General features: G+C 37.3%; 2 protein-coding genes across 7 annotated transcripts in view; one reads left to right on the top strand and one right to left on the bottom strand.

Annotated features, from left to right (window-relative positions):
- Window positions 1-18029, bottom strand: part of PHKB (phosphorylase kinase regulatory subunit beta) — a 74415-nt gene extending 56386 nt beyond the window's left edge. The window contains exons 1-7 of one of the 6 annotated variants that reach the window (XM_048073391.2): window positions 17875-18014; window positions 15441-15535; window positions 11241-11258; window positions 9386-9475; window positions 7613-7751; window positions 2572-2671; window positions 443-550 (exon numbers count right to left, since the gene is read on the bottom strand). In XM_048073391.2, the coding sequence (XP_047929348.1) occupies window positions 443-550; window positions 2572-2671; window positions 7613-7751; window positions 9386-9475; window positions 11241-11258; window positions 15441-15495 (510 nt within the window). In that variant the 5' untranslated portion in view covers window positions 15496-15535; window positions 17875-18014. Of the gene's footprint in view, window positions 1-442; window positions 551-2571; window positions 2672-7612; window positions 7752-9385; window positions 9476-11240; window positions 11259-15440; window positions 15536-17874 lie in introns of all 6 variants that reach the window. The other 5 variants (XM_048073392.2, XM_048073393.2, XM_048073394.2 and 2 more) reach the window with 5 other exon arrangements.
- A 46-nt stretch (window positions 18030-18075) lies between these two features.
- Window positions 18076-19857, top strand: part of ITFG1 (integrin alpha FG-GAP repeat containing 1) — a 73317-nt gene continuing 71535 nt past the window's right edge. Inside the window, exon 1 of the mRNA XM_013186856.3 lies at window positions 18076-18315. Within this exon, the coding sequence (XP_013042310.3) occupies window positions 18129-18315 (187 nt within the window). The 5' untranslated portion in view covers window positions 18076-18128. The remainder of the gene's footprint in view (window positions 18316-19857) is intronic.

Raw genomic sequence — 19857 nt, forward strand, 5'->3', positions numbered from 1 at the left:
TGACAGCATCCGTTAAATCTTTACTGTGAAGGAAATTTGCTCAGACTTATGTAAAATTAAGCTGGGAATGATAATAAAAAAATATAGAATTCAGTGTTAAATTACACAACTTCTTTCATTTCTCTGAATATTTCAACATTTTAATGCCAGGATTATTTAGTGACAGCCATCTCTTGGCCTCAAAAAGAATAAGGATTAAAAAGAAACAATCATCCACCTCCACAAATCCTGCAGGTATTTTAATACCTTCTCACCAAATTATACCACTGAGTTATATTTGAAAACAGTCTGTCCTTTTCATCAAAAGATGCAGAAGAAATTTCAGTTTTATGAAGTTTAAAGCATCTAACAGAAATCTAAACATTTTTTGAGATGGCCGCATCGTGAAAGAATCAAGACAGTAACATTATTTAAAAACCATCCACACACACACACACCTTACCTGAAGATGACCATATTCCTTAGCTGAGAAGACCTCATCTCCAGTATGTGCACTGAAAACAGAATGAAGACATTCAGATGGTTTGGGGTCTTGCTTAAACTGCTGAACCTAAAGGTGAATTAAAGGCAAAACATAAAATCAAATTCAATAATTTCCAGGCATTTGGCAACTGCAAATTCACTATATAACTCATGTGTTTCAAAATTTTCTGAAAAGAGAATCAAGCTATGTGAAACTTAGAAACAGCAGTTCCTAAAACTTACCAAAAACTGTATCATGCACACTAATGTACACATATATGTGAAGAACAAAAATATACAACCCTTCTAATTTACTTCATTTTCATAAAAAAAGAAAGTGTAATAGCGAGCTACAGATGCTGAAATTGTAGCAGGAAGTGTGTTGAAGTGTATCATGTCTACCTTGAACTCACAGATCTGAAGTATATTCAGAGAATCCTGACACATAAGCTTTCAGCTCAAGAAAGAGAATAAATGAATGCTACTTTGTATAGTTACCATGTCTAGTCAGTGAACGTATTCAGTATATTCTAGGTTACAACTCATATGTTTATTGGCATTAGAATATAACATCTGCAATTATGGTCACAAGGAGTATAATCTATTCTTGTCATACCTCAGTATTTGGGTACATATAATTCATTTTAGAAACAGAGAATCACAGAATCATTTAGGTTGGAAAAGACCTCTAAGATCATCCAGTCCAACCTTTAACCTAGTACTGACAGGTCCACCACTAAACCATGCTACCAAAGTTCTACATCTACACGTTTCTTGAAGACCTCCAGAGAAGGTGACTCAACCACTTCCCTGGGCAGCCTATTCCAATGCCACACAACCCCTTCAGTAAAGAAACTTCTCCTAATATCCAACCTGATATTATTAAAAAGCATGTTCCCTCTGGATAAAGTCAGCGCATATAAAATTTCTCAGAATAAAGTCCATCAGTAAATGATGTCTGTTAGGTAACTGACACAGCTTATTACTACGCTGCAGGAAGAGAGAAGATTTTATAGTAATCAAGGTGAAAAATGACAACCAGTACATCAACAGTTTGACACCTGTGTTAATTTAACACTCATTATTCATAAACATACTGATCACCCTCAAAACAAAACACTGCATGTCAAAGAGAAAAATAACAGCTCAAATGTAACAAGATCAATTTAGGTCAAGATTATTTAAAGATCTGAGACTACAGAGAAACAAACTAAGAAAACAGAAAAACTATCATGTCAGCATAAACACAACTGGCAATATGCCTGATTTGCTTATTATTATTATTATTACTACTGATAGATGCCTACGAATTTTATATTTCAGTTTGTGCACTTAGAAGTGATGTCAACTACACAGCAACATGGAAATTATTTTTAATAACAGTTTAAAGTCAGTTGGATGAAATTTAAAATAAAATAATCACCAAATATAGGTATTTAACTGTCCGTAGAATTACTGCTAACCACTACACAAAATTAATGCACCGTATCTAAATTTTGACAAGGAGAAGCCCTGAATATTCTTGAGTGTACACTGACAAGGGGATTATAGGCTGAATATATACATTACAAAATACAACTGCATTATAGCATAAACAAATTACCCTGTTTCTACATTCACTTTGGATTGCTGCCTTCTGAATTTACATCATTAAATCAAAGAAGACTGCTAAAGAAACCAAGCAAAATAATCACATTGACCACCTAGGTAAGGAAAATAACAAATACAATAACCAAGTTCACAGTCCAAAGAAAACTCTCTAGCCTTCAATAAAAGAAATTTTGTATCCTTCCACCTCCAGGAATAAAAAGACAGTAAAAAAACACACCATGTTACTAATGGTCTAATACTTAAAAGGGATAAATGACTGCAAAATTAATCCAAACAAGTTTCAAATATGCCATGATGCTTACTGTCTTTGCAAGATTCTCCTTTCTTTTGTACCTTCACACAATGCAGCAACCTAGCAAAAATGAGTGACGTTTTTAGCTGCGCCACACAGTAATACTGCATTCCCCTTTTGAATTTTATCTATATTTAGAGGCTAGTTTTTACAGTTTAATTAATGCTTTAGAATTGAGTGCTTCTGTCCACACTACAGTGGTTTACCTTATCGGCCTGACGCATGTAGCAGTAGAGAATTCCTCTCATACACTTTATAGCAGAATGCTCCAGTTCATGAGTTCTTCCCTTGTCATCATCAATACGCCTGGTTAAGAAAGATAATTCATAAAACAAATTGGAAGTGCATTAAGAAAATACAAAGAAAAAAAGGACACATTAATGCTTTGGGGTATTAATGTTTTGGGGTATTAAGTATTTAACTAACATTATCATATAGTGCCCACACTCTTATCAATGTAGTTACAGCCCTGCCCATAATTTCCTCATTAAAAAAAATAATATATTTTTTAGGTTATGTTGCAGCTTACACAAACATTCCTATATCAAATTTTAAAAGAAAAAAAAAATCCTTGAAGCTATTATAACATTGCAAGCCACTGTTCTGTGTTGCTTGAGAGATCCAAAACGTGAAGGTAATTTTGCTTTAATTCTACAAAACATTTCATTCATAATCAAGCAATTTCCTGATTATGTTAAGCTACAGCTATACTTACAAGATCTGAAAGTTAACTACACAAATGTCCAGAAATGTGTTTTAAGACACTTTGTTTTTTTATATCGTGAAATCAAACAATACTCACAATTACTACATTACTAAACATATATTAAGAACTATGCCAAACTCAAGTTACTTTAACAAGAAATGTATTGTGTGTAAACAAGCCTGATCACTGCATTCATTGTTCTTTCCCCTTTCTTGATTTTTGATTGAGCTTTTCAGGGTGAAAATAAAATTTTCTTACAAATCTGTAACTTAAAACAACACATTTCTGATACAAATATGCACTGAAGCATAATCTGCTCACTTCTCATTCCACTTTATAGTTGTCACTAATTTGGTTATAGGTAAGCAGACAATAACTACATCAGGAAGCATATCCTTTCCCACCATTCTTAACATGTCATTAGCTTATGTTGAGGTTTTGCTACCTACGCTGAAAATTAGAAGGTAGTGGTAACTTCAAAAATAATACACATCCAAAATTCATGCTATTTAAATGATAGTCCTGGATACAAGAAACGTACTTGATTTCAACTGCAAAGTTCAAACAGGGTTGGGGGGGAACAAGTAATAAAACCATAATACAAACTGAGGAGGCTGGGTTTTTTTGAGCAGTAGGATTTATTCTCAACATTATTATAAATCCAAAGAGCAGTAAGAAGCAGAAAAATAGGCTCTGAAGTTTTCACTTAATAACCTATATTTTTCTCCTTTTATTCACAACAGCAGTCTTTGTTTACCTAATGTGCTCTTAAAAAGTTTAGGTTTCATTGAACAACAGTACTGGTATGAGTCAAGCCCAGTAATTTGTATCTGGTAGATAATGCAGATTTCCACGAGTCTTGTATCTTAGCTCATTCTGAATTTTAGTCATATGCTTAATTTGAATCATCAACTTTTGCCCATCAAAGGCATTTCACCGTGCGGCAGCGAAGTCCAGGACCTTGTTTTGAGCTTAAGTGGAAATAACGCAAACTACTTGTCTTGCCACTTGCCCTTTCTTCAATTTGCAAGTTTCACATATCAGCTTCTATAATTCTACACACTGGGAACTAAAGACTGAATAACTCAGGCAACGCTATGCCATGCTTTATTCTATGAGGCTTTTTCAGCTGCTGAAAATTCAGAATAATCATCTGTGTACCTTTTAGTCTTCCTTCTAAACTTTTTCAGTTTTTTTTCATTTTCAGATGCTTTTATTTCACCCAAGAAAGTGGAATTAAAAGACACAAACATTTCAATATAAAAGAAATGAAACTAATAATTACACATTCTGAATGCTAATTTCCTTGTAGTTTTTGCCAGTTTCTGAAAATTTTGAGATCCATTAGACCTTATGCATGGCATTTCCAGAAGAAAACACAGACTAGCAATTACAAAGAAGATCTTTGTATGACTTCTCTTTCAAAAAGCATCATTTTGAAACACTTCTGAGAAAAGAATTTTAATTACTTTTTTTCACATTCATATCATAGGTTCAGAATCTAAAGCAACAAATAGAGACAAAAAAGAAACTCAAAACTTTTTATCTGCTAGATAGATTATGTTTACTTTGACAGTTGTTCCCCATATTATTTCTGGCACTACCTTTGTAAAATATACTAAAAATTTGTCCAAGAACGTGATTACTACCTCACCACTAGTTGGTGACTATTAAAAACAGAGTAAATTATTCCATATTCGCACACCATCATCTTCATTAAGAACACTACATTTGAGTTATCATCACCTCCATATTTTCTTGGGTGGCTAGAGAAGCAAGGTTGGAGACAAGGAATACTAAATCTCAGAAATGAACGAACAGTAAGTCATTGCAGTGCTAGTCATGAAGCACCTTGTATATTACAATGCCTTTGTTCTTCCATATTCTCCAGTTTCACAGACAGTTTGACAAGTCATCTTTGTGACTTATGTATAGCTTTGTAACATTTTGAATCACTATGATTTTGCAGTCTTTTGCAAAAAGAGAAATCCATTTATTTTTGCTGAAGCGACAAATCTATCATTAACATGAAGCACAGAATTCAAAACAGTAATGAGTTAAATTGGGAGATTCAAAACTGTAATATTAGTGAACAGACAAGGAAGAACTGTAAGCAAAGAAAAATTATAGACACTGATGGAGCACAAATCAAACTCAGAGTTTTCAGTGAGTCAGAATGCAGGCAGTGTGATACGAATGCTTAAATCTAGACCAGCATCCAGGCTTTGAATGGAATCATCCCCACTTATCATCCACTGGTTACACTTGCAAAACATCTTTGAAACACAAATTCCTCTAAGAGGAAACTGAACAACAAATGTACTCTAATACCTCTAATTCCTGCAGTCCCCCAACAAGGTGTACAAATTATTAGTACTTTGAACAGGTATGAATTATAAGGGCTGGGGGGACGTTCGGTTTAGGAACCTAGAATAAATCCAATCCGAAGTAAAACCTTCAAAATACTTATGGAGAATTAGGGTCCCCCCTCAGAATCAACAGCTTCAACTCACTGACACGTTACTGCAAAGCCAAATTATTGGTGATTGTAAACAAAATCATAGGGAAAAAGTCAATACTATCACACATTAACAACAAGCTACAGGAATTCGTACAGAAAGTGAACCACCCAAAATTAGAAAAGGAATATAGAATGACAATTACAGTAATTACAGTAAAATATTAAGGCAAGTAAAACCAAACCAGTAGCTCTCAATGGTTTAACTGAGTATGTAAGGAAGGACTGAAGGCAAGGAGGTATCTTTATTCACAGATGAAAGATGAAACTTTTCAAAACTTTTCAAATGAGATCTTGATGAGAACTGGGCATAAGAAATCATCAGAACAATTGTTTTGTGTAACTTCATTACCTTTACACATCTGAATGGCACCTAATATTTAATGTATCAGTAGATGAGAGTAAATATTTAAACTGTACACTCAAATGTTAAAATCCACAGAAAAAATATTCTTTTTGCTTATTTTAAAATAGTTAAATTTTAATGACATTGTAACAGCAGTTAGACAGAAGGCATTTAACCCACCAACAATTAATTAGAAAAAAAAATGTAGAATTACCACTGAAGCTGAAGAATACACACTTTAAAAAAACTGCAATATACTGAAGATATTTCACATGTTTTTTTGTTAGTTTTAGTACTACTATTCAAGGGAAAACAACAGTTTTCTTCAAAAAGAAAGTCATGAAGAATAGTTTTAATTATATGAATTGGAAAGCAATCTAGCACCATTAAAGCCTGACTGTTTTGATGACTTAGTAAGATTCTGGTTGCAGTTTAAAGCTTGTCAGTAAAATGATTTGAGAAATAAACACTGCTGACAAAAGAATGGAAAGTAAGAACTTTACGCTCTCAGGAAAAGCTGAAGAAATTTTTGAAGAAAGAAGATTATTCCGAAATAAGCGATGAAAATCTTCATCACTTTCCTATTAATTTAGCGAGAATAGATCTTAAATTTGTCTGAGAATGTAAGACCTCCTTCATACCATTTAAAATAGCATTTTTCAATATCCAGATACAATTTGGGATCAGACTGAAGTCTTCCCATTTATTAGTTATTAACATAAACACAAAGGGAGACGGGCCTTCTGCCACCAAATGACGGACTATGTTACTGCTGATAATAACCCCTGGGCTTAGCACAACAGTTTCGTCACAATGGAGAAGTTAATATATCATTTCCATAGTTGGACTGGATTTGTAATTTTATCTTGTTATGACGTCCTTTCCCACTACTCTCAGAAATCCTGTCAATACACAACCCTTTATACTCCATGCAAACTAACAACTGTAGTCTAAACCAATATAGATGTGGAATTTATCCTGTGCTTCACTCCTGGCTTTTAATTTCAACTGCATACACTTAGTGTATCAAATCAATTATCCCGATGAAACAGAGTTTTCGGTGAACTGACAGCCTAGATCAGCGTCCAGTTAACATACTTGTACTAAGAAGTTAGCAGGCACATAAAGTGGAATTATAGAAAATCAAAGGCAACAAGAAAAGTAAGAAAAAAATTATCATGTAACATACAACAAAATACAAAAAATAGCCTTTTGGTTGAACAGTCTCGTGTCCTTTGTATCTGCTGTGGATAGTCACTGTTATTTCCCAAACATATATTTCTCAGCATTTGAGGATTCAGCCTTCTGTGAGTATCCCGACTGTTACCCTACCACAAGCCTGCTTCTGCTCTCAACCCATGTACCACATTTGAAATGAGCAGTATTCCATGAGTACAGTTTGCCACAATAACCTGTATTTTTAATAGCATGTATGAATTCCTCGGTTTCAGAATATTGGTGCCAATGAAATTACATGAAACTGTATTTGCTTACCAAAATTACAGACATTTTTAACCTAGTAGCTACTTAAGTATTTTTTACTGAGATTCAGAAACATGCATCACCTCTAGGTGTTCACGATAATATTTTGAATAAAATATCATCTTTTAAAACATTCCCGGTGTACTGCATAACAGAAAGTAATACAGCAGAGATGTGAATTTAGAAGTTACTGACCTGTAAGCAAGAGCTAATGCCCAGGAGCATGCAGCACAGTAAAGATTGTCATGCACTTTTGCCTTTCGGTTATCCCCATATGTCTTTGTAGGAAACAGACCTGTGGTTGGGCTTTGATGAAGTAGCAACGTTGTCTTAACTGGAAAAACGGAAGAAGAAATTAATTGTTGCTAATGAATAATATTCACAACATGTTTCTTCCAGTTTCTGCATAGGTATAAATCAATATATGAACATGTTTGCGCATGCACAATATAAAAAGTTCAGGAGAGACACACACAAAGAAAACTTTTTCATACTGGTTTGACTCTCAGAACTCTTTTCAAAAAACTCAGTATTCACAAAAATTCTATGACTATTCCTATAGCACTGCCCACTCCACACAGAACCACTCCAACACAACTCAGTAATTTCTCTTTTTTGCAAAAAAGGGTCTATAGTATATTGTCTGCCCCCAAAATAATGTAAACAATAGTTAAACTCAGCAGAACTCTGCATTCAGAAAAATCAAGTTTTAACTCTGGCCAGATGACTATTTCAATACTCTTTAAAATGGCAAGGAGTGAGACACTGAGAGCAACACATAGCATAAACTATTTACATCAGTTTTTAATATTAACAGTATTCCTACTGCTCAACGTAGAATAATATAGGCAACACAAAACAGCAGTTACCATCACGGAGCAGTGAATGAAATTCATATTCTAGTGCTGTATAATTTTTATATTTCCAGAAGCCACTCTTCAAAGTAAATTGGGAACAGTCCAGTAAGAAACAAAAACAAACAAACAAAAACACAACAAGAACAAAAAGAACCCCAACAATGCTAATGTTTTCATAACAGTAAAAAACACAAAATCTGCTTTCATATACATATATAAGCTCTACTAATTTCAGGGCTTTGCAATAGCTAGAGGATGCGGATGGACATGTTTTAACAGTTCTTAAAAATAATACATCAAAACAACATGGTATTATTGGAAAGGGTACATTTAATTACCTAAATAGGTAATATATATATTCCTATATATTTGTATACTTTGAACTCCTTTATTCAACAATTTAGAAACAACTACATGGACAACTTCTTAAAAGTAAAATATGTCTGGGCTATTTTTTCCTGTCCAATTTCCAGATGGAAGGGCTGTAGCAGAACCAACAAGTATTATGAGGATTAACACGGGAGTGGCTCTACTTATCTAAAAGATGCATAAGGAATATTTTCTTCTCCTACCTCATCCAAGTCCAACAGACAGCTCAAAATTTTAAAACGTTGCAAACACGTTAAAAAGGTGTAAGGGGTAAGCTTACGCAAAGAAGACACAGAACAGAGCAATCTTCCATGTAAAAACCAATTCCAAACCATATCTTGGTTAGTTTAAGCATCAAAAACTATCAGATCACCTTTACTCCCTCCTCATCTAAGATAATGGGGCCCAGCTCTACTCTCTATCTATTCTATTGTTTCTATTCCGTCTGTTCTACTGATTGACAAGTGCAGATGATAACTTTGAACGCTTTGTACAGGTCATCATGATCTTTCAAGCAAGGTATGAAATATCCAAATACGTGTTACATTATCACTGGAATCCTATGAGGAATTGTAATGATATATTTTTTTTCTCTTCAGAAAATAGAAATCCTTATCAGAAATCGCAGATATTACTTTAAGATAAAGCTAATGACTGTTATAACCATAACTGTAAATACTCCTGTAAGTTGCACTGAAAATTTTTCATGGTAGGAACAATTCTTAACCAACTCTTTACTTACCAATTCTGTAATAATGATCTAATTTATCCCACAGACTTCCCCCCTCTGGTTTTGGAAGGTTAATACTTTTAAGTGGCTCATAAATTGAACCTAAAAAAGAAAAGAAAAATCAAGATCAGGATTAGTTACATAATTTCTACTATTACTAAAATGCAATATGATTGTTTGTGTTTGTTATGCAAAGGCATAATTTATCTAATTTCAGTTTAAGCAAAAAATAGCATTTTTATTATCTCAGAGAATGTAACATTTCTATACATACTCTTTCTACAGTGCCTGTCCATGCAAACAAGACCTCCATGTGGATCTCCAGTGCCTCACAGATGTTTAACTACAGCAAATGCCTAGCTGAATGCATGTCTCAAACGCAAGAAAAAAACGTTAGTGTGTTCTCACATACTATTGAGGTCAGTAGTACAAACTGGTCAGCAGACAAAGCCCCCAAATTACCTACATTTCAGGGAAATAGAGTGTTATCATTTCTACATTGTTCCTCTGCAGTGTCCCACATATTGACTACTTCCATGTTCGCACCTGAAAACTCTGTTTTGCTGACAGCTGAAATTAGCTACCTATCAGAAAGACAGGTTTCTTTAAAATTCCTGAGGTAAACCATTTCCAGAACCTAATGTTAAGAGTAACATACTGCTCTCCTTCCATTAATCTTCGTGGCTTTATTCAATACCCTGGATTGCAGGATCTCTCACGGTGTCATTTGACAGGAGGAAGAATGGGAGCCTCCCCTTTCCGGACTGCACGCTGCGCTTCTGAAAAGCTCAGAGAGTGAATTGTCAGGGAAGCCCAGACAGCCAAATGCTTCTGGCAGGATGCAGCAGAGCGCTCCTATTCAAGTTGCTTCTTTTGCACTCCCTGCACATATCCAAGTATTAGACAAGAGACTGTCCATAAGCGGGACTCAACCAAAACCAAAATGAACATGTAGAGTGGTGACAGAAGCCTTACTAACCAAATCCTGAGATAGGAGGACTGAGAAATGTTTCTTGCCCCTCCAGGACTCACACCTCACCCCTCACATTAGTATTACTTTTGCTTTGCAATAGTAGTAGCTAAGAAAATTCCTTTTCTCCCACCAAAATCCACCACCCCTACTCGAGCAGACTCCCGTGGGTCCTTGGTTGTATTCCCTGGTAATGTCTGAGCACACAGCAGAGCTTTCACTGCCGCCTTGCCTGTCCTCGCCGGGAGAGGTAAGGAGCAAGGACCACGGACAGGTGGGAAGCACAGAGGGCTCAGTTGTTTGGTTGTCTAAAAAACAAACCTAGAAGACATACGTTGTTCTGTAATAGGAAAGAAACCCCAATCTATAACAGCTCTCATATCTTCTGTTTAAAATTCAACATTCTGAACCCAATTAATTTTTTGTTTCAGACTAGTATTATGTTTTTCAACTTCTTTTTGCCTAGGAATTTCTGTCCTTTAAAAGATTCATGATCTCTATTGTTAGTCTACTAATTCAGTTGTCTTGCAAAAGCACACTATAGTAACCTGCAGCGATGGTAATTTTATATGGTGACTTGGTCAAAGTAGGACAGAATATGCATAGGGAAAAATCTTCAGTCACTTATTTGCATAAAAAGTAGCAAATTCATGAGAAATGTTTACTTATGAGGTTTTCAAAGGCAAAATAAAGATACTTACTCTTAGATTTGTTAACTATGTAACACATACATAGGACACTACTTTGTGTGTGAAGTGAGTTCAGAATATCTCTTTCCTGCAGACCATTAAAGCCCACACTGCACCGTGAAAAACAGGTGAGTATTCACAGGCACAAACACGTATACACACAAGGTAAAAGTTTCTAAAATAAAATTGTTCTAATTTTCATACTTACCAGACAATCTGTGACCCTCTGTGGCCAACAGAGAAACAAAATAAAGTTATCATGAACAGAAAGTATATGCTTGGCTCCTATTTCATCGCATGAAGATTTCAACTTTGGGCAGAAAGAATACTGAACAGAGTAAACAGCAGGAAAATGTCAAAGCACTACTATACACCAATTATATTCTTTTAGATATTTCAAACTTTACCAGCAGAAATAAATGAAACAGTCAGAATGGTTGTTGATGAAAAAAAGAGATGAAGTGGATTCAAAGTTCAAGAAAATTGACAAAAAGTTTTATTCTTTAAAAAGTATATGCAAGAGAAGTTGTCTAAAGGAACACTCAAAACTGAAGTCTTCCGCATATTGCTCACAAATACCTATGTAATTTATGTTTGTTTGCATGTCTAGATGTCTGTTGGACAAATCCTGTGGTAAATTATGGGTCATTAGTACCATGATCTAATTGAAAGCAACAAGCAGACAGAAAAACCATGAAGCTGGCTGCTACTTCTGTGTGGTTTTATAGTGAGACCATAGCACCAGGGGAGCTGTAAGTATTTTTAGGATAGCTAAAAAAGCCTGCCTCTACTCTTTTCCAGAATCCACGTAACAGTTTATTTCAGCAAGACAGAAACTTAATACATAAAGTTATTTTCAATTACTTATATAATATGGGATTTAAAACTGACAAAATGACATCAAGACTCTACAGCACTGAAAGTGAATGACACATGCAATTGAGCTCCCAGCACTGAAACTGAATGAGATGCAATTGAGTTCTCAGTTTGCATGTTACCATTCAGAACAAAGAGAATGAGGACATTCAACTACCATTTTTTTAAATATCTCATTTCATTGTAACCATACAGTACAAGTTTCATTTTAGGTAAATATGCACATGTCCTAGGAAGGAATATTAAAATACTTTGCTGATTTAGTATTTTTAAGCTGTATACTGATGTACAAACATATACAAAATTTAAATAGGGTACATAGTAGTTTAGATTTTCTTCCCACAAAGAACGAAGCATGCCCATTATTTTCTCAAATCAGAAGTGGACCACTGCGAGTCAATAACTACTTCAAAAAAAACCCTAAAAATAGGAAATCAATGTCACTTCCTACATTCAGGTGTTTAATTTAGTCTGTTAACAGTCAAAGTCCTTGACCCAACTCTAATTAAATCCCTATTTTTCCTTCAGATATTTCACTAACTAAATACACTATATCCATATTTTGGACGGAAAATGAGAAAATAAATCCCCCTTCACTTCAGATGTGGCTCTTTAAAGTTCCACATTGATATGATTTCATCATTCTTCAGGTTGAAGAATTACTGAAAAGGACAGCCATTTCCTTTCAAGGAAATGAAATTAGAGAACAGGAAGAGATCTGAAACAGCAAAATAACTGATAAAAGCAGCATCAATTACTAATGCAGAACTACCATAATATTTGGACAAGATATTTAAGACTGAGCTAAGACACTGGAACTATACAAATACATTAATGAGCAGATTAAACTCAAAGGTACAATAATTTCAGGAAAAATTAACAATTTATTCATCTCTTCTAAGCAGAGTACAATACTGAAGGAAATTAAGGGAAGTTCTCCAAGATACACTGTTAGCAGTGTGAGTAACTGCATATACAACCTGCGGAGGCTGAAAATACTTATGTCATCCTGACGTTAAGAGTACTGGCCCATCCACTTTGTTGTTACTCTAGTTATATTCAAGAATAGTATTAATTGCTCTTCAGGAAGAACTACAAACTGCCTAGATATTTAGATTGAAAATCTATGGCCAATATTTTAAAACCCTCTTCCCAAATTCATATCTCGAGAAGCTTTTAGCATCCCCACATCGCAGTAACATCCAGAACGACATCAGAATGGAATTCTGCACCTAGACTATGGAGAAAGGTTTACCTATTTAAGATGGATTGATTATTCAACTTCTACAAAGTACTTAAACAAGCAAACCCCTAAAGTTTAATCACAAGCAAATGGAAGTAACATGACAAGAATTTTATTCCAAACATTTAATATGCCAAAAGCAAATGTACCCGTGCATAACTAATATCAGCACACAGCTGACAAAAAAGCCTCAAAATACCAGGTTTCTTTCTAGATTTGATGCATAGCACGAGAATCAAAACTGACTGCAGCCCTTAAACACAACACTAGTTTTGTAATACAACACTTGAGACACGAGCAAGTTCTGGATCTCAGATCACAAGTATATCATTGCCCAATATTAGTACAGGGAATAACATCTTCACATTACAGTCATTGGGACGAAAGAGGATTTTATTTCTTCATGCAGCAAATTTTAAGAATAATTATACCATATGAACAAATCATATCCTGCCGACATGACATTTCATTTCCCTCCAGACTCCCGCAATCTCTCCTGAGCTGAGACTCAGTGAGTACTGAAGAGAAATGTTAGATATAATAGATATAACACAGTTTAACAGTTCTGTGCCATTAAGTTGCCTACTTTAAAGCCCAAACTCATAGACTTGAGCAAGGTGATAATAACAAAATAACTTTCAGAAACAAGAAATAGGTTTATTTTTCACTAGAAGGAAGATTCATTTCTCATATATTTAAACATTTGAATGCTGTTATCCCATGAACTTAGCATGTACCACCTGTGGTGGTGGTGGGTTTTGGTTTTTTGTAATCACTGTGTACAGGAGGAAACTATCATCTTGCAGCTGACCCTGCTTTGAGCAAAAAGCTGGACTAGCTGAGCTCCAAACTTTCCTTCCAAACTGAACCGATACATGATTCAGTGATAACACCACAAGAAAACCCAAGTGGGCAAAAAATAAAAGAAAATAGAAACCAATTTTAAGGTATTTCTCCACCTGAACAAACACTAGGAGTAAATGCAAGGGACAAAGTGTTACCCAGACTGAGGAACAGTAACAGCAGAGGTACAAAAGAGTAAAATCTTGTAATGGTTTTATTTAAATAGTTTTAAGGCGACAACACTTTTCAGTTATTACTTATCAAGAAAAATAATGTGCTGGACTGTGCAGAATTCAAAATATTTTAGAATGGAAAAAAAGAAAAAAAAAGTCTTTTATCTATTTCCCTTTTTTAGTCCATTATAAAAAATGGAAATTACTGATTTCAGAATTTACAGTAACTAACAACTCCAAAAGTTATCAAAGACCAAAAAGAAAAAGAAAACCCTAACTGCCATGCCAGTACACAAGAGCTTCACATAACAAAAATGCCAAAGTCTGCCACACAAGCCTTGTAAATGCTACAAGCAAGGCAGAACAACAATCAGGGTTTTCAAGGCAATCACTGTCATTTTTCAGCCTGCCAACTTACGACAATACCTCTTAAAACTACTAAAAACATTTATTTTGTGTCATAACTAGAACCAGAAATGTCAAGTAGCAATATGATAATCAGAAAAAAAGTAATTTTTATTTATTTATTACAATGTCAACAGTCCACGAGCCTTTTGGTGTTGGAAGAGGCAAAACAGAAATGCCACAGGCAGAGTTCAAGTGACTCAGCTGCAGCAAAAGACAGCTGAAATCCTCTTATCTGGTAACTCTCACTATCACTTGTGCTGCTAGCATGTTTCACCGCAGAGTGAACAAGAGGCCTGTAGAGGTTCTTCCCAGATCAGCTGCTACACATACAGACACATTTGTTCCTGTCAAACTCTTTCCAAAATCTATTAAGCTAAAAATGTAATGGTCTTGATAACTTCATATATACAAGCTCCTGTTGTAGCTACGGAGAAGCTGCCTCATGAGGCTTTATTTTGCTTCCACTTAACTTCCCGAAGTCAGGCTTTAGAACAATGACTGACTTGCAGGTCCTTGTCTCTAAACCAGTCATGTTGTTTTTCTCGTAAGAAATTAAATCTAAAGCACCATTCCTTGTACACTTTTCACATAACCATTAGCTTAGAAACACACTTCAGTTATGAGATTGTTATACTGACAGACATTTGCAAGAACACAAACGCAAAAAAGAAAATCCAAACAAAATAGGAAGAGTAGACTTCAATTCAAGTAGATTCCAATTTCCATAAATTTTCACTTGAATTTTTAAGTTATACTGCACAATTCAGAAGAGCTACTAACACAAAACACTGCGTGAAACAAAAAACAATTATTGTTTTTGTTGGATTCAATAGCCACAAACAAAAGCACGAAACTGCACACTTACCAAATTTTAAAAAAGCATGCGCAGATGAGGTTCTGTCATCATCCAAATTGGCCATTTCAAATTGGTGCAGCTAATCACAAACGTCTCAGGCTAAGCTACAGCAATTTTCAAAACCATTTAGTAAATGTTAAAGGCAACCAGCATTAAATTAAGTGAAAGCAATGTTAGTGGAGTTATTAAAATGACAGAGTGCACAGCACACAGGGTAGTACCATGTTGTTATATTTTATGTTTTCCCTCTTCTACTCTAAAAATCAGTTTTAGTTTGCCTTTACTTCAGTAACGCTTAACTAAGTAAAATGGTATAATCTACACTAAGACCATCTTTTGGACTTTACACAGTAAGTTATGTTTACTTGATACAAAAATTGCTACTAAAGTCTAAAGGTGCTGAATAATATCTGTGTGATCTATTTCAGGATTACATAAAAAATACGTGTTTAACACATTAAAAAAAAAAAGTGTTAAGCAATAGTAAGCACTGACAGCTAGAATTCTGCTTATGCATAGTGTTGCTTTTATCCAATGTGGAATTTACATTAGGATGCTTTGCACAGTCATATCCACAGCTTATGGTACTGAATAGCTATTATTTGAAGTGGAACATCTGCCAGTTTGGAAGGTAAAATAAGAAAATATTGCTTGTAGTTATGATGACAAGTCATTCCAAATCTTTAAAGCAACTCAGGCTCTTTAAAGTAGCTGAGATTTCAGAGGTTGTAGACTGGCCAACTGCTGAACATATTTGTAACCTGTTCCTAACTGTTAATTATCACAGTAGCAACAATTGAAACAGTATTTTATTGTTCAAGGAAGGGAAAGAAAAAGCTCTCAAGAAAACTTGCTCTTACTGGCAACAACATAACATATTTTAATACACATAATCATCAAGATATGCACTACCTCCTACAGGATAGGGTCTTAAATGATACCTTGCTGTTGGCTGTAAAACATGAATCATTCATGCATTTCATGCGAGTCTATATTCCATGTTTACTAAATATAAAGGCTCCATGTTTATTAGATCTTACTCTAAGCAAGGTATTAAAAAAAAAGAAACAGTACTGTTTGTGAGCTGGGACTGTCAGCATAGCCCTCATCCAATTCAGAACAGCATGGGGGAGTTTCAGCCAATTTCAATGACGCTAACAACCATGGCTCCTTCTGACAACGCCAGAAAGGAAGAGTAAGAGCTCTGAAATTACACAAACTTCAAAATAGTTATAAAGATGTAGTAGGGAATTTGAGAAACAAGAACATGATTTTCATTTTTAGATAAGATTGTTACCTAAAAGATCACAAAGAAAAATTAATTTTTACACCAACTCATTTATCAGAAAAGCATTTCAACTAAAACAAGCTTTATTTCTCCAATAAACAAATTTCTTTGGATTCTATATAAGTGACAAGATCCCTAAGTAGGAAAAAGAGGAATTGAACTACGATAACAATCTGTCACTATCAGAGAAAACTTTCTTAGATATTTAATAAATAAGTAGAAGGCGGCAGCAGATAAAAGAAAGTCAAGCATTCAAAACCACCTGAATGCCTTCTGCAGTGACAGAGCCCAGCTCGGACGGGAACCGCAAAGTTAGCACACTGCTGTGTGACTCGGGACTCGCACACTCCAAACGCGCAGGATCCAGACTGTATTTTGTAGAGCTCTATGGCTACGTTCGCTAATCAATTTCAGATAACAGTACCGTGTAATCATAATTAGCCAGAAAATAGGAATTCATTTAGTGGACAGTCTTAATAATGGTATTGTGCACATTAATACTATACATAAGTAGAATTCTTAAAGTCTCACCAATCAGAGCACTCGGTAACCACTGCACTTTCTTGGAGGGCCCTCAGGAAGGCCACCTTCTTCAGTCTGACCTGTCACTACGACAGCAGCACAAATCAAATCATGAGTTGTGCAAGCATGTATGCCAAATACAGAAACAGCACAGGGACCACTTGGAAAACTGTTTCCACCAGAACATTAGCAAGTAAAGTCCTACTACTACTGTACTTAATTTAAAAGAGAAAAGAGAACAGGGGTCTTTGAGCTTTGGACATTCAAGACAACTCCCTAAACTTCACCCTTGCACTTGAGGCCAGAACCTCGCTGCCCTGCAGACTGACTTCAGTACCTGAAGCTCTCACGTTCAAATAAATAAATGCTTTTCCATAGAAAACCAGGCAGCAGCAGCTGGCACTCCCGTGCTTTAAAGCGCTCCACCTGCCCAAGAGCGATGCTACGGCAGCAGCAGCAGCAGCTCCCTTCACCCAACCCCGCAGCCCCCGGGGCCGCCCGGTGCCCGGCCGTGCGGGGCAGCGCCGGGTGAGGCGAGGTGAGGCGAGGTGAGGTGAGGTGAGGCGAGGCGAGGGGAAGGGCAGAGAGCGGGGAGCCGCGGGGCGGCTCCGGGACCGAGCCGAGAGGTCAGACCTGAGCGCTTCGAGCGAGCCCGCAGCTCCAGCATCTTCCAGCTGACATCGGCCATGTGGGCCGCCGCCGCCGCGGCCGCCGCCATCCCGCCGCGTTGCGCTCCGCTCCCCACGGCCCGGCGCCCCGTTACCCGCGGCGGCCGTAAAGGTGCCCGGGCCGCTGTCGCGAAACCGTCGCGATGGAGTGGCGGCGGCGCCGGGCCCTCCCCGGTGTTGCCGTAAAGCGCTGCGGGCGGCGGGCAGAGCCGCTGCGCCATGGGGGGCGGCCGCTGTGTGCCGTGGCTGGGCCCGGCCCTGGTGTTGCTGGCGGTCCTGGTGGGGCCCGGCGCGGCGCTGCAGAATGTCACGGCGCAGCTCTTCGGTGCCGAGGCCCACGGCACCCTGGCGGCGTTCGGCGACTTCAATTCGGACAAGCAGACCGACCTGTTCGTGCTGCGCGGCGGTGAGCGCGGCGCTGGTGTGGGCAGGGGGTGCCCGGGGGTGGCCGGGGCCGGCGCGGGGCTCGGAGCCGGGGGGCGGGTGCTGGGGCAGGGGTCGCAGCAGCCCGGCCCGGTGCCCGTGTCGGAAAGGGCAGCGGTCGGCCCTTGCCTCGGCCGCTCGGTGGTGCTGCTGGAGGTGATGGTATTGACTAGCAGAGCTGCTTTCGGGGCTGAAATTGGCGTTTGTGTTGCTCCCGAGGTGTTCCCGACATGGAGAAACAGATTTGCGGTTTGCACTGGAGCAGGGCTTTATTTAGGAGAAGAGGTATTTACCTTTATAGTTGGCTTTGTGGTCTGAGATAGGTAAAAGCATCATCTGGCTGAGCGGAGGGTTTTGCTCCTCCAGACCTTCTTCTTCTGCTTCCACAATTTGTTGGGAAGTAGAGATGAAGAACACTTCATGGTTGTACGGAGGATAAATTAGATGTTAGCCTGCTTTGGATGTTGTTAAGTCCAAAGGAAAGTAGCCGTGCACAAGGCTGTTGGCTTGTCAGCTGCTGGGGGTCTCTGCTGAGGCTCAGGTTGGGGAGAGGACCCCAGTGGGAGCAAACTAGAGGTCAGCACCGTCTGTGGACATCAGACATGGGTTGTATCACTTCATAAAAGTATGACAAGTGGAGAAACTCATACTTCTTGCCTGTTGAATCCACTGCTTTCTACTCGTATTTGATGCCTCTTCCAATAGTACAGGGCAGTGAGTAATTCATCTTTTGCTTTTCACTGGGGAGTTTTGGAAACTTCTGTGGTATCCTGACCACAGAATTTTTAAGCTACTGAGTTGTTGTTTGTATGGAAACTGTGCCCTTTTCCTCACACTTCTCCGTACTTTTTTTTCCCTTTCTTCTGTGCTGTTTTTGAAATGAGAGGATGACAACTGTAGACAGCTTTTAGATATTTACACTGAGGATTGATGTAGTGCCATACTGCTTTCAGTTTTCTGCTCATCAGATAATTTCCAGTACTCTGTTTGTTTTGACTGCTGATGAGCTCTGAGCCAAAATTTGCATAAATCCATCTTTAGAGGCCATAAAATCTCAATTCAGAGAAACATAATTAACTTGGAGCCTGCTATGTGTAAGGATCAATCTGCTTCATCAACATCATTACTTTACCACCTAGATGATAAAAAGGCAGGTAAAAAACTATAGTGTGAAATCAGAATTGTAAGTTTTAGCAGTCAACCTACATCTTTATTATCAAAAGCTTTAACCAGCCAGCAAGCTTCTTCAGCTTACAGCGTGCCAGCTTTTCCAATCATCTGTGAAGGTACAATGCAACCCTGGCTGCGTTAGCTTGCCAGATGGAACTGCACTAGTTGCCTCTATCCATTTGGAAAGGGTTTGTTTTCATTTACTCATCTGTTGGCATATTCTCCTTTGCAAATACGTTTATGGCAGTTATTTTCCTTTTTCATACCCAAAAAGCTTCTATTCTGATATTTCACAGCTGTGAAATTTGCCACAGAGCAAAGCCCTTGAAGTACGCTATGGTAGCTTAAGTTTGGA

This window comes from Anser cygnoides, chromosome 12, assembly GCF_040182565.1.
Source record: "Anser cygnoides isolate HZ-2024a breed goose chromosome 12, Taihu_goose_T2T_genome, whole genome shotgun sequence".
Taxonomy (NCBI): Eukaryota; Metazoa; Chordata; class Aves; order Anseriformes; family Anatidae; genus Anser; species Anser cygnoides.